Below are 10,509 nucleotides of genomic sequence, written 5' to 3'. Positions count from 1 at the left end.
TAATACCAGGGTTATTTATACCGGGTTTTTTTGTGACCGGTAATCGCATGAAAATAATGTAAAAAAACAGTTCCTGGTTTACTGCACATGTTGCAATGTCTCGAGAGAAGCAGGTTTATTTTTTTAACTGAGAAACGAAGGGAGCTGCTGCCGTGGTGCCATGGTCAGCACACTGACATTTAATCCAGAGCTCGTCTATTCGATTCAATCTCCTGGTGCAGCAGTTAAACCAATGGGGAGCATTTCTTAAATTCGCCCTCACCCCTCTATTCACCCAGCAGTGCGAATGGGTCCAACTTTACCTCCTAACCGAGGAGCAAGGGCGATCGGCGCGTTCGTTAGGAACATCAACTGGAAAGGGTTACCGGTTCCTCACGTTCGGAACCGGTTACCGATGAACAACCCAAGTTAACCCAACACTCAGCATTCGCTGAAGCTGGGCACTGCGGCTATATCCGGGGTTGAACACCCAGTTCCTACGTTTCTGTACTCGGACAGAGCTCAGAGTGATGCAGCAGTCAGGGTGATAGATGATCCAGCACTCATTGATTCCCTGTTGTCACTCGCTCGCCAGCGGTCAGTCACCTGTCATTCTTCTATCGCTACTACCATGGTTACTGTTCCCGTGAACTTCACTCGTATAATAATTATCTTACTTTACTCAAGATACATGTTAACTCTTATCTATGACGAATTTCTAGTGCTATTTGTTGCTGGCCGCCTGACGTTTTGGACCTCCTGTGGGCCTGTGATACAAACAAAGGTGGCCCTGACGAGCAGGGGAGGGGTCATCACCTGGGCCAAAGACAAAGATCGCCCGTATAGCATGAACAGACTGTTAGGGCAATCACTCTCAGCGAGTACCTGTGAAGGCTGGCACGGGACACAAGGGGGTGGGTGGCTAGCCCCATGCGCTGCCGCCTTTGTCTCATCAGTACTGATGTTTACCCACCACAGCAGTTACTCAATTGAGGTTGAGTCGACCTAGGGGAGGCCCAGGACCAGTTCAGATATTAGTCAATTACGTTGCCCGTGAGCGGGAATCTAAATCGGGTGGCCGAGTTCAGCAACCCTGCCCTACTAAACTTGACCCCCGCAAACGCAAAGGTGGAACTCCACATGTGCTGTATGCTCGACGAGCTTAGCGAGGGGTGGAAGAGGGAGGTTGTGGATGGAGAAGAAGCAGAAGAAGACTCGTGTTCAACCTGAGGTCCCGCGCCGCCTCCTCGCTCCACTCCCAGCGGCACTCTCCCAGGAGGCGTGCGGCGGCTGCCAGCTGCTCGGCGCGCTCCCTGCAAGGCCAGGACGAGACGATGGAGAGAGATGTGGTCCCTCTATTCCGTGACCCATGTCTCAGCACATCCACTGCCCTTACATAGAGATCCATTAAACATCAAGAGGAAGATCCCCCGTGTAGCCTTAACAGACTGTTGGGACAAGTGCTGTTAGCGAGCACCCATGAAGGCGGGAATGGCACATGAGGGGGTGGGTGGCCAGCACCACGCCCGGGCTACCTTTGTCTCCCTAATGGCGATGTTTATACATCACACCAAGTAACCATTTTTAAGACTGAGTCGACCTGGGGGAGGCCCAGGACCGGTTCAGATATCACCGGTGGTGGCGGTGCCGGATTAAGCTAGTGCGTGGCCTGTAGCATATGTTATAAAGGAGCCCTAAAAATATATATATAGAAATATTAAAACATAGTAAAGTCATTGTATTTTTTCATTTGCTATACAGCCAGATAATATGACAAATCGGTAACCTTGAACAGCCAGTCGTTCATAAAAGTTGATGGCAGTATAATACTATAGTCATAGAGCAAATGCAGAATCACTGAACCGGAATTGATAGCTTGAATGCATTTAGTGCGGGGCCCTTGAAAGTGCGGGGTTCGTAGCATATTTAGCTGCTTTTGCTACTACGATAATCCAGCCGTGAGCAGGCATCAAACCGTGGTCGCCAGGGTTCGTATGGTAGCCACGACACTGCTGCTACCCACAGTACCGCCCCTATATAGAGATCCGTAGGCCTACTAAGACATCACCATACAAGCGGGTGCCACGGGGAGCAGAGACCCTTGCAGCAGCAGGAGCAGCAGCAGCAGGAGCAGCAGCAGGAGCAGCAGCAGCAGCTGCAGCAACAGGGCAGCAGCAGCAGGAGCAGCAGCACCAGGAGCAGCAGCAGCAGCTGCAGCAACAGGGCAGCAGCAACAGGAGCAGCAGCAGGAGCAGCAGCAGGAGCAGGAGCAGCAGGAGCAAAGGCCCTTGCAGCAGCAGGAGTAGCAGCAGGAGCAGCAGCGGCAGCCCCAGTGTTGGGGACGGCGTTCAGACAGCGGGGTGCTCTTGGAGCGGTTGCCACCTGTCCGGTTTGCCCCGGACAGTCTACGAATTGGCATCTGTGTTCGGGTGGCAGGAAATTGATTCGTACCGACATTTCTCGATATTGTGTTTAACTTTTTTTTTTAATCACAGGATACTGCACGCACAGAGTGTTGGTAACTGTGACTGCGAACTCACCAGCTTTAAGGCATGTGAGAGAAGTGGCCATCCAGTGGCCATGACCGCGATGAGTGATGTGCCCTGCGGCGTCTCCAGCTGCCCCGATGGTTGGCGCCGTCATTCAACTCTCGCCGGCCCGCCAGCTGCTCGAGGCGCGGCGCGGCGCTCGACGAGACGGATCGGCAACCTCGCCGTGTCTCAAGCGTGGTCCCTTTCACTTTCTAAGCTAACATCTACACTTTTTTGTATTTAATTTTACCAGCCGAGGGTCCACTGAGCTATACTGTATAGCTCTGTTTTTTCAGAAGCGACCTGGTCACAGATAATAGCTCAACCAAGTGGCTTATCACGTGGAACTCTGTAGCAGCCAGATGATCTCTCAACGCGCCTTGACTTTAAATGCGGAGGGAAAAACCGCGTCCATGGAGAGAGAGAGGGAGACACGCAAACTCCAAATATACAGCAGCAGGCGTCAGGGTCGGGATGGGACCCACGACCTCCTGTACACCAGGCGAGCGAGTTAACATCTCGCCAAAAGGCGCTCACCGGTCACGGGGCACCGCGAGGGCGAGGGCGTCCCGGCACGACACCGCCGTCGCGTTCGTGCTGCACACGGCAGGGGGAAGAACGCGCGGTGACTCGAGCCACCGCCGGTCATCATCATTGCGCGTCTCGCTGTGTGTGTGCCCGTGATTAAGAGCCACAGCGGGCGATCAAGAGCCGCCACAGCGGGCGACGAAGAGCCACCACAGCGGGCGGCGCAGCCTCACCTGGTTACGGCCGCCAGGGCCCGGTCCTTCCTCGCTCCCACCGGAGCTCCTGTCCCCACGTGCGCGCATCCCAGCACCTCCCTGCCTCTTAAGGAAAAACGAGGTCAGAATTGGGACGCGGTGGTCGCACGAGGGGTTGGTAGGGCCCGCGAACCCCGTTCGCTATTCCTCGTGACTCAATGGTGGCAAGGGTCATAGCCACGGCCAGTAACCACAGGCGTGGGCGACTGCCTCTCTCCACCGTCGTTTCGGGACCATCAACCGTGACCCGGCACACTCCACCTGCGAAGTCCCCCCGCCGCTCACCACCTGGCGGCACCCTCATCCCCCCCCCCCCCCCCCCCGGGGAACCCACTCACCTCGTGAGGCGCGCGCGGGGCGCCAGGTGGAGCAGCAGCACGAGGAGAGCTGCCCCGGCACAGCAGACGAATCGCAGGGCCCTGCGAGGGCCGCCTCGAGAGGCCACGCGCACCATGCCCCTGTTGACGAACCCCCCCCCCCGACCCTCACGGCATGCCCACCTGTGCGGGCCCAGCGGCAGTGATTGCGGGTGGTGATCGAGAGGTGGTGCGAGGCACTGCCCCGGTGCCCAGGTCTCTTCCCGGAGCTGTGCCCACCCCGTGTCCGCCGGCTCGGGGACTGGGACCCCGGCCACGGACTAAATATAACGCGGCGCGCCGCCGGGTGTAGAGTGTCGCGTAGGGCGTTGGCTCATCGAAGAGGTGGGGGGGGGCCTGGGAAGAGGGACAGAAAGAGTGCCCCACGGGTTCGGTGGGAGAGAGGATGAGAGGGGCCCATGATCCGCCCCTTGGCGTTGGGAGGCCCCAATTCATCGGGGCCGTGAGGCTCGTGGCGCCCGCGTGTGACTGCACCACCAAGGGACATTGCAGATGTCTTGTGTAACCAGTCATTGGGCGCTTTTAACGCGAATGCCAATGCGCTCTTGGTACGGCGCCGTGTACACAGGGGTAACCCACACCCAGGGTGGCCGTGATTGTCATTAGATATGCGCGACTCTGATAATCTAACGTGTACCAGCTTTATTTTTATGCATATGTATTTTTACATTTGAATTAAATTCTAGCACGCCGCACATTTCACATCACGGCGAGGATCTCGCACCACGTGGCGGCTTAATGTCTGTGACCCCATCAATTCCACCTTCACTCACGGGATTAAAATGCGCTTAGTCGAGGCAATCTAATTCACGTATTGGCTGGATGTTGGGAAAGCTTTTTTTTTTATCCCAAGCCGTGCATGGTACTGCCTCCCTCACATACACACATCCATGGGTCCAGGTCCAACATTTGACTTGTTGGTACCACTTAAGAGACGGCAACACTTGGGTTGTGCGAACATATATTGCAAATCAAAGTGAATTATGCCTTATTTATAAAAAGCATCCTACCACATCATCCACGTTTGAGCCATACACAGAAACTGGTGTCACTTAATAGTGTTTACCACCTCCGCTCTGACCCCAGGGTGGGCGGCAGCGTACGCTGGTGCTGCCTCTGCTTGAAGAGCACAACCTCGGGGTCCGCTCTCACTGGAAGACTATGCTTGGAGAACCAAGTCCTCATTGTACCTCAACATTGAGAATAATTTTGATTGTGATCTTTTACTATGAAATAACTACTCTAATGCATTCAATACTAGAGTTGCATCTTATTCACGGATTATTTTCTCGATTTGATTCAACACGTCAGATGTTACACTAAAACGATGTACAAATCTCACTGGAAGCTTGAGGGTTGATTTGCACTGCACATGAGTACCTCTGCTCCCCAAAGGGCCCAAGTGCTCAATAAACTTCACTCCGGGCGTACACTGCAGCACGCAAAGTTAGGAACCAGCATCATCAGTTTCACTCAGTGGTTGCCCAGTGGCTGTTGCTGTGGTTGAAATGTGAATATAGAAATGTAGAACCCGTTCACTCTGCAGTAGCCCATATTCGATGTCGTTTCCCCTCGGTAAAAACATCGCGGCGTAGGAATAGGAACCGTAATGAGAAGTGCCAGGATGCATATTTGGTGCTCTGAGAAGTGCCGGGATGTGCGTTTGCTGTTCTGAGAAGTCCCGGGATGGCGTACCGTTGTGTACCGACAAAATTCACACTCTAACAATGTGAATTTAAAAATTATCCGAGACCATGTAATTTGGCCTGAAAACAACTTGAGTACACGACAGGTCCCGACTGAATGATAGAAGATTCCACTGCAAAGGGAAAAACGTATACAGCACATGGCAATAAATCAGCACCACTGAAAACTGCTAGGAGGTCAATTCGGCTCTGGCCCACTTAATGGATTCAGTAAGGTGGCTCCATGAGGATCGTGGTGGGACTCAGCGAGCCGACATCTGCTGGCGCTCCTGCTCCACAGCGAGGCCTGTGCGAGTGAGCGCGCCGCCTTTCACCGCCAGCTTCTGCAGCGCCAGCTCGGTGGCAGCCAGGGGGCCGCCCGTCAGCTCCGCCGGCGTGCTCTCGACTAAAACGCGCCGCCCAGAAAACGTCTGAACGCACAGAACATGCACAAGCACGCACAGGTACGTTATAGAGTTCAAGTCATCGCACTTCCTGCATGCATTATTTTTTTTATTAACACAGTTGCTGAGCACAGGGCCAAAGGCGCAGTATGCTGAGCAGTCATCAACACTATTACACCATCAAGTTGTAAGTGTGAACACGTGTCTTGAATTAAGCACAGTTATTATAGTAGCCTTGGAAAAGAGACGATAGGAGGTAATTCCAAAGTGCAGCAGTACGAGTTTGTTTCGACCTGCAGTGTGGTGCTTAAGTGGTGCGTGAGTGAATGAGTGAGCGTGTTGTTGGGTCCTGCAGTGTAGTGGTTTAACACAGCGTAGGTGAGACAAAGCAGTCGGTGTCTGGTAGACAGAGCCCTCATCATGGGTGGAGGAATCAACGAGTGAAACTCACAGGAAGAGCGTAACCATGGTAGAAGCGATATTACAGTGATAAGGAGGCAAGTGGCTGCCAGTGAATGAGCCAGTAACTGGAATAAATCAGTGAGTGTGCTGGATCAATTGACCTGGCTGGATAGAGAAATGCATTTTTGAGTAAATGTAATGTACTGAGACAATGGGGTGTGGTGGGAGTACCGTGGTGGTGAGCCCTGGTACTGTAGTGCTGTGGAGTTTGGGCCCTGGCCGGTAATCTCCTGGCCGGGATGAGTCTACGGACTGCTTGAGCTCCCGCTGTGCCTCCTGCGGACGCATAGCACATGTGTGTCAAGTCCAGGGTCACACTCTGATGGTTTCACACATAATTCATGAAAGCAATATTGAAAATGTAAAAAATGCAGTTTTAGAAGAAGTCAAAAGTCAAAGTGATTCCCTGCTCAAATGAACATAAACTGCACTCATCTCCTGTTTACAACCCCAAAGGCAAGTGGTAGAAATTGCACGCTTCCTTAAATGTGGGAGAATCTATCCATTGGAGAACCACTATTGACTTCCCCATACTCTATTTATTTTATCGACCCTGGACGGATGATGGACTGAGTCAACCCCCAACCAGGATTTGAACTCGTAACTTTCCAACAGCGAGCCGTTCGCTCTACCGCTGAGCCACTGGGACTGTTATCTGAAAAATGAACTTTCAGCAACTCGTAGTAATATAAAGATCATTGACAAGACCTTGAGCATCTCATAGTTGGATGTCCTTGCCACGTAGTGATTCCATGATTTGATTGCGGCCTCCTCTTGCTGATGGTTTGCTTTGATCTGTAAAGTAACAACATGGTTCATAATTAACAGCACTCACTCAGACCGGAATGAAAATGTGTGCAAAGGCAGCTGTCCTCACTCCCTGCGGTGAACCAACCTCGGCATAGAATTGTCTTTCATCTTGTAGCTCCTGCTCCTGACTCTCCTCCAAGATAGCGGCCTGTATTCGGGCCACTCCGGCTACAACCTCGCCAGTTGCCCGGGCGACCGTCTCCAGGGCATCGCGATCAGGGGTGGTGGGGCGCACACCCTCCTCGCGGAGCTCTGCCTCCATCTCCTGCCACACCTCGCCCACCTACACCCACAGGGGTACAACACCACCGCACCACGCAACGTACAATTTACACATTGTAATCGGTGCAACGTGCAGAACAATCGGTGCCACGTGTACATTACCCACACTAATTCCTTACCTTGAAGTCCATGTAGCGTTCCACAATGGCCAATGTAACCTGGTCATCGGGGCTTAGGCCTGGAAGGCCCAGGAAGCCTGAAGAGGGATAGATTGCGTCACGCAATTTCAATGGCACTGGTGTTGTTTTGAGCAGTGTGCCGTTTGTGGGTGTGATATTAAAGTAAAAATAGTAATTTGCTGCTCAAATGAGCATGGAGGTGGTGCTCATCTCTCATTAACAGCCCTGAGGCAATGGTGGAAATTTCCATGACTGGGATAAGTCATCCACAGAACAACCACTCGTAGGTAGAAAAAATAATAAATCACGACGTTTCGATCGCAATGCAAGCAATCGTCATCAGGAGATGATCACAAAGTGGTACTCATTTGATCAACTCCAGATGGATAATGGGCCGAGTTAACCCCAAACTAAGATTTACATTCTCAACTTTCTAATTGCGAATTGTTCCCTCTACCGCTGAGGTAGCAGGCTAGTAAACCTCTTTTAACAGATACACAAAGGGGCGAATATTGCATTCCAGCTAAATCCCCAGCCACCACATGCCCAAGCAACTTCTACTCCCTTTTGGCTACTTCCTTTTGATACAAGGGGCCAAGCAAGCATGGCATGGGCTAGAAGAGACACAGTCTGATGTGGTACAGGACCTGCAGCAAAGTGAACTTGTCGACAATTAAACCAGGAGTCAGAATGGTTAATATGGTTAATAATGGTAATCAGAATTGTCCTGACATACTGATAAGCTCAAACAATTTAAATGTTAATGTGTTAAACGCTTGTAGAGGTGAACATTTTATTTGTTTGGCTATATCGGATGGTGGAGGGTACCATCATTACGTGGTCTAACACAAAAATAAATTATGAATAATGAGCATAGTGGCGGTCAGCTAAAGCACAGCGAGTTGGGGAATGTGGATGGTGCATCTGTCAGTCACCCAATCCAGTTCACCCACAACATCATGGTCAATCTGCTGACCGCTCCAAACTTTCATCGCTTTACGTAGCTTCAAACTCCACCTAGTTTTGCACACGTGCTATGGTAATGTAACCACCACCACTCACTGGTGAGTCGCAGCTACTGTTACAGTGAGCGTGTTACCTGTTTACACAGGCTCATGTGCTCATTACCGATCTTGCTAAAGATTATGTAGATCTTGACCCAGTTGTTCTCTGTGATGTTGAGCACGGCCTGGCTGGGCTGGCGACCCGCGACGGGAACCACTGGCTGCTCAGCTCGCGCCGCGTCCACCAGCGGCAGCTGTGGCCCTGCAGCGTGGAGGCACCGTCCAAGTCAGACGGCGCACACCGCAACTCGGCAACTCTCCCGGTATCAGAGCGAAAATAACCGTATACTGTTGTACAATTACAACCGGCCTGTAACCAAACTCGGCAAATGAAGCTAAATGTCCACTGCTGCTACTAAACTGGACAAATTATAACCGTTTGCTTCTGCGAGCGACCACGAGGTCGGTGACATGGCCGAGTCGTAGCGCCTTCGACATTTGTTGCACAGTTCCATAAGTCGAATCCAGTCGGCAGCCCTGGTTAATACTGCAGGCATATTAACCGTAAAGTACAAAGCGCCGCCTCTTTCGCTCATGGTGGATGTTAAAGATGCCGTGATGCCATTTGAAGAATAGGCGATTGGGTGCTGGCATTACAATAAAAAATAAAAAAAATGACCCCGAAAGTTACTCAATTCAGAAACGCATAGCAATTGCCGCCCCTTACTGCAAAAAACTTAGCAGCACTCTCCTGAAAAGGCGTCTTCAGACACATTGAGGCCTTCCTGAGTAAGCAAGTGTAATATTAAAAATAAAAAAAACTACCGGGCAATACGACTCCCCGTGGGCCCCGGGGAACCCCCAGCTCCGTCTCTTCCTCCCTCCATAGGCACAGGAGCAGGGCAGGTGCGGTGGCCCCATCGCGCGGCCCTGCCCCGTCGGCAGCGCGCGCCTCCGCCACGCGCCCCCACCCTCGCCATGCGAGCACATGCTCTGCCGCCTTGGGGTTGTCCAGCAGCTCCACGAGCACGGAGAGGGTGAGGCTGTGCACGGCGTGTGTACACGGCACCTGGAAGCAGGGGCGTTTGTTGTTTAAGGGCTGGGACGTTTAAACGGTCACAAAGTCTGAAACGTGTTTGATTTTTGACTTTGCTTCACACTTAAAATGTTGTTGAAAAATGTGCAGCCTCCAGCGCTCCCTAGAGCACGTAGCTTGCATTGCACAAAGACAAAGATCGCCCATATAGCCTGTAACGGACTGTTTCGGCTATTGGCGAGCATCTATGAAGCCTGACAGCACACGAGGAGGTGTGTGGCCAGTGCCACGCCCGGCCGCCTTTGTATCCCGAGTGGCGATGTTTACACACCACACCAGGTAATCATTTGAGTCCGAGTCGACCTAGGGGAGGCCCAGGACCGATTCAGATAATCGTCACTGGTGTTGGCCATGAGTGAGAATCGAACACGGGTCGCCGGGTTCATAGCGCAGCTACATGCACACGCGCACGTACTCATTCGCGGACTCGCACAGTAGGTGGCCGCATGTTTTGTGGCTGGGTGTCGCTCTGCGTAGCCCTGTATCCCCATAGCTGTCTCTCTTCCTTTCTCTCACCATTCTTGAGTTTTTTTTTCTTTTTAAGACTGCACCAACACACCACAACGGTGAACACAGTGCAGAACTGCACTAAATAGCCGACCGATTCGTGTAGTTGTATTCTTGATTTAATGACGTTTAAACATCTTTTTAATGTTGAAACGTTTGATAAATGAAACAGAATCTAGCATCACTATCTGGGAGAAAGCAGAGCATAGGCTTGGTGAAACGATTAGCCTGCCATGACATTAATGCCAGGTTCCTGCATGAGAGGCTACTGAGATCATCAGAACGTGGTCAGTGGTTGGGATATGACCAGAGGTCACGTAAATGTCAACTATAATCTGCAAGCCCTAACGCCAACACTCAGCATCCTCGAGTAACATAAAGGGTACTGAGTGTTGGTGTAAGGGCGGGGGATGGTGGATTAGGGTCATTGTAAGGGTTAGGAGTTGGGGTAAAAGGCAACATAAAGCACCA

The 10,509-nt window shown here is 51.9% G+C and overlaps 1 protein-coding gene across 2 annotated transcripts in view; it reads right to left on the bottom strand.

The window, feature by feature from the left end:
• Positions 1 to 4,294: 4,294 nt before the first annotated feature.
• LOC144720794 (cilia- and flagella-associated protein 69-like) overlaps positions 4,295 to 10,509 on the bottom strand; it is a 44,371-nt gene continuing 38,156 nt past the window's right edge. For both annotated transcript variants that reach the window (XM_078597843.1, XM_078597844.1), the window contains exons 17-23: positions 9,261 to 9,504; positions 8,560 to 8,697; positions 7,432 to 7,508; positions 7,116 to 7,313; positions 6,929 to 7,015; positions 6,392 to 6,496; positions 4,295 to 5,785 (exon numbers count right to left, since the gene is read on the bottom strand). In XM_078597843.1, the coding sequence (XP_078453969.1) occupies positions 5,618 to 5,785; positions 6,392 to 6,496; positions 6,929 to 7,015; positions 7,116 to 7,313; positions 7,432 to 7,508; positions 8,560 to 8,697; positions 9,261 to 9,504 (1,017 nt within the window). In that variant the 3' untranslated portion in view covers positions 4,295 to 5,617. The remainder of the gene's footprint in view (positions 5,786 to 6,391; positions 6,497 to 6,928; positions 7,016 to 7,115; positions 7,314 to 7,431; positions 7,509 to 8,559; positions 8,698 to 9,260; positions 9,505 to 10,509) is intronic.

This window comes from Lampetra planeri, chromosome 10, assembly GCF_965212315.1.
Source record: "Lampetra planeri chromosome 10, kcLamPlan1.2.h2, whole genome shotgun sequence".
Taxonomy (NCBI): Eukaryota; Metazoa; Chordata; class Hyperoartia; order Petromyzontiformes; family Petromyzontidae; genus Lampetra; species Lampetra planeri.
This window is presented reverse-complemented; position numbering and strand designations above follow the sequence as displayed.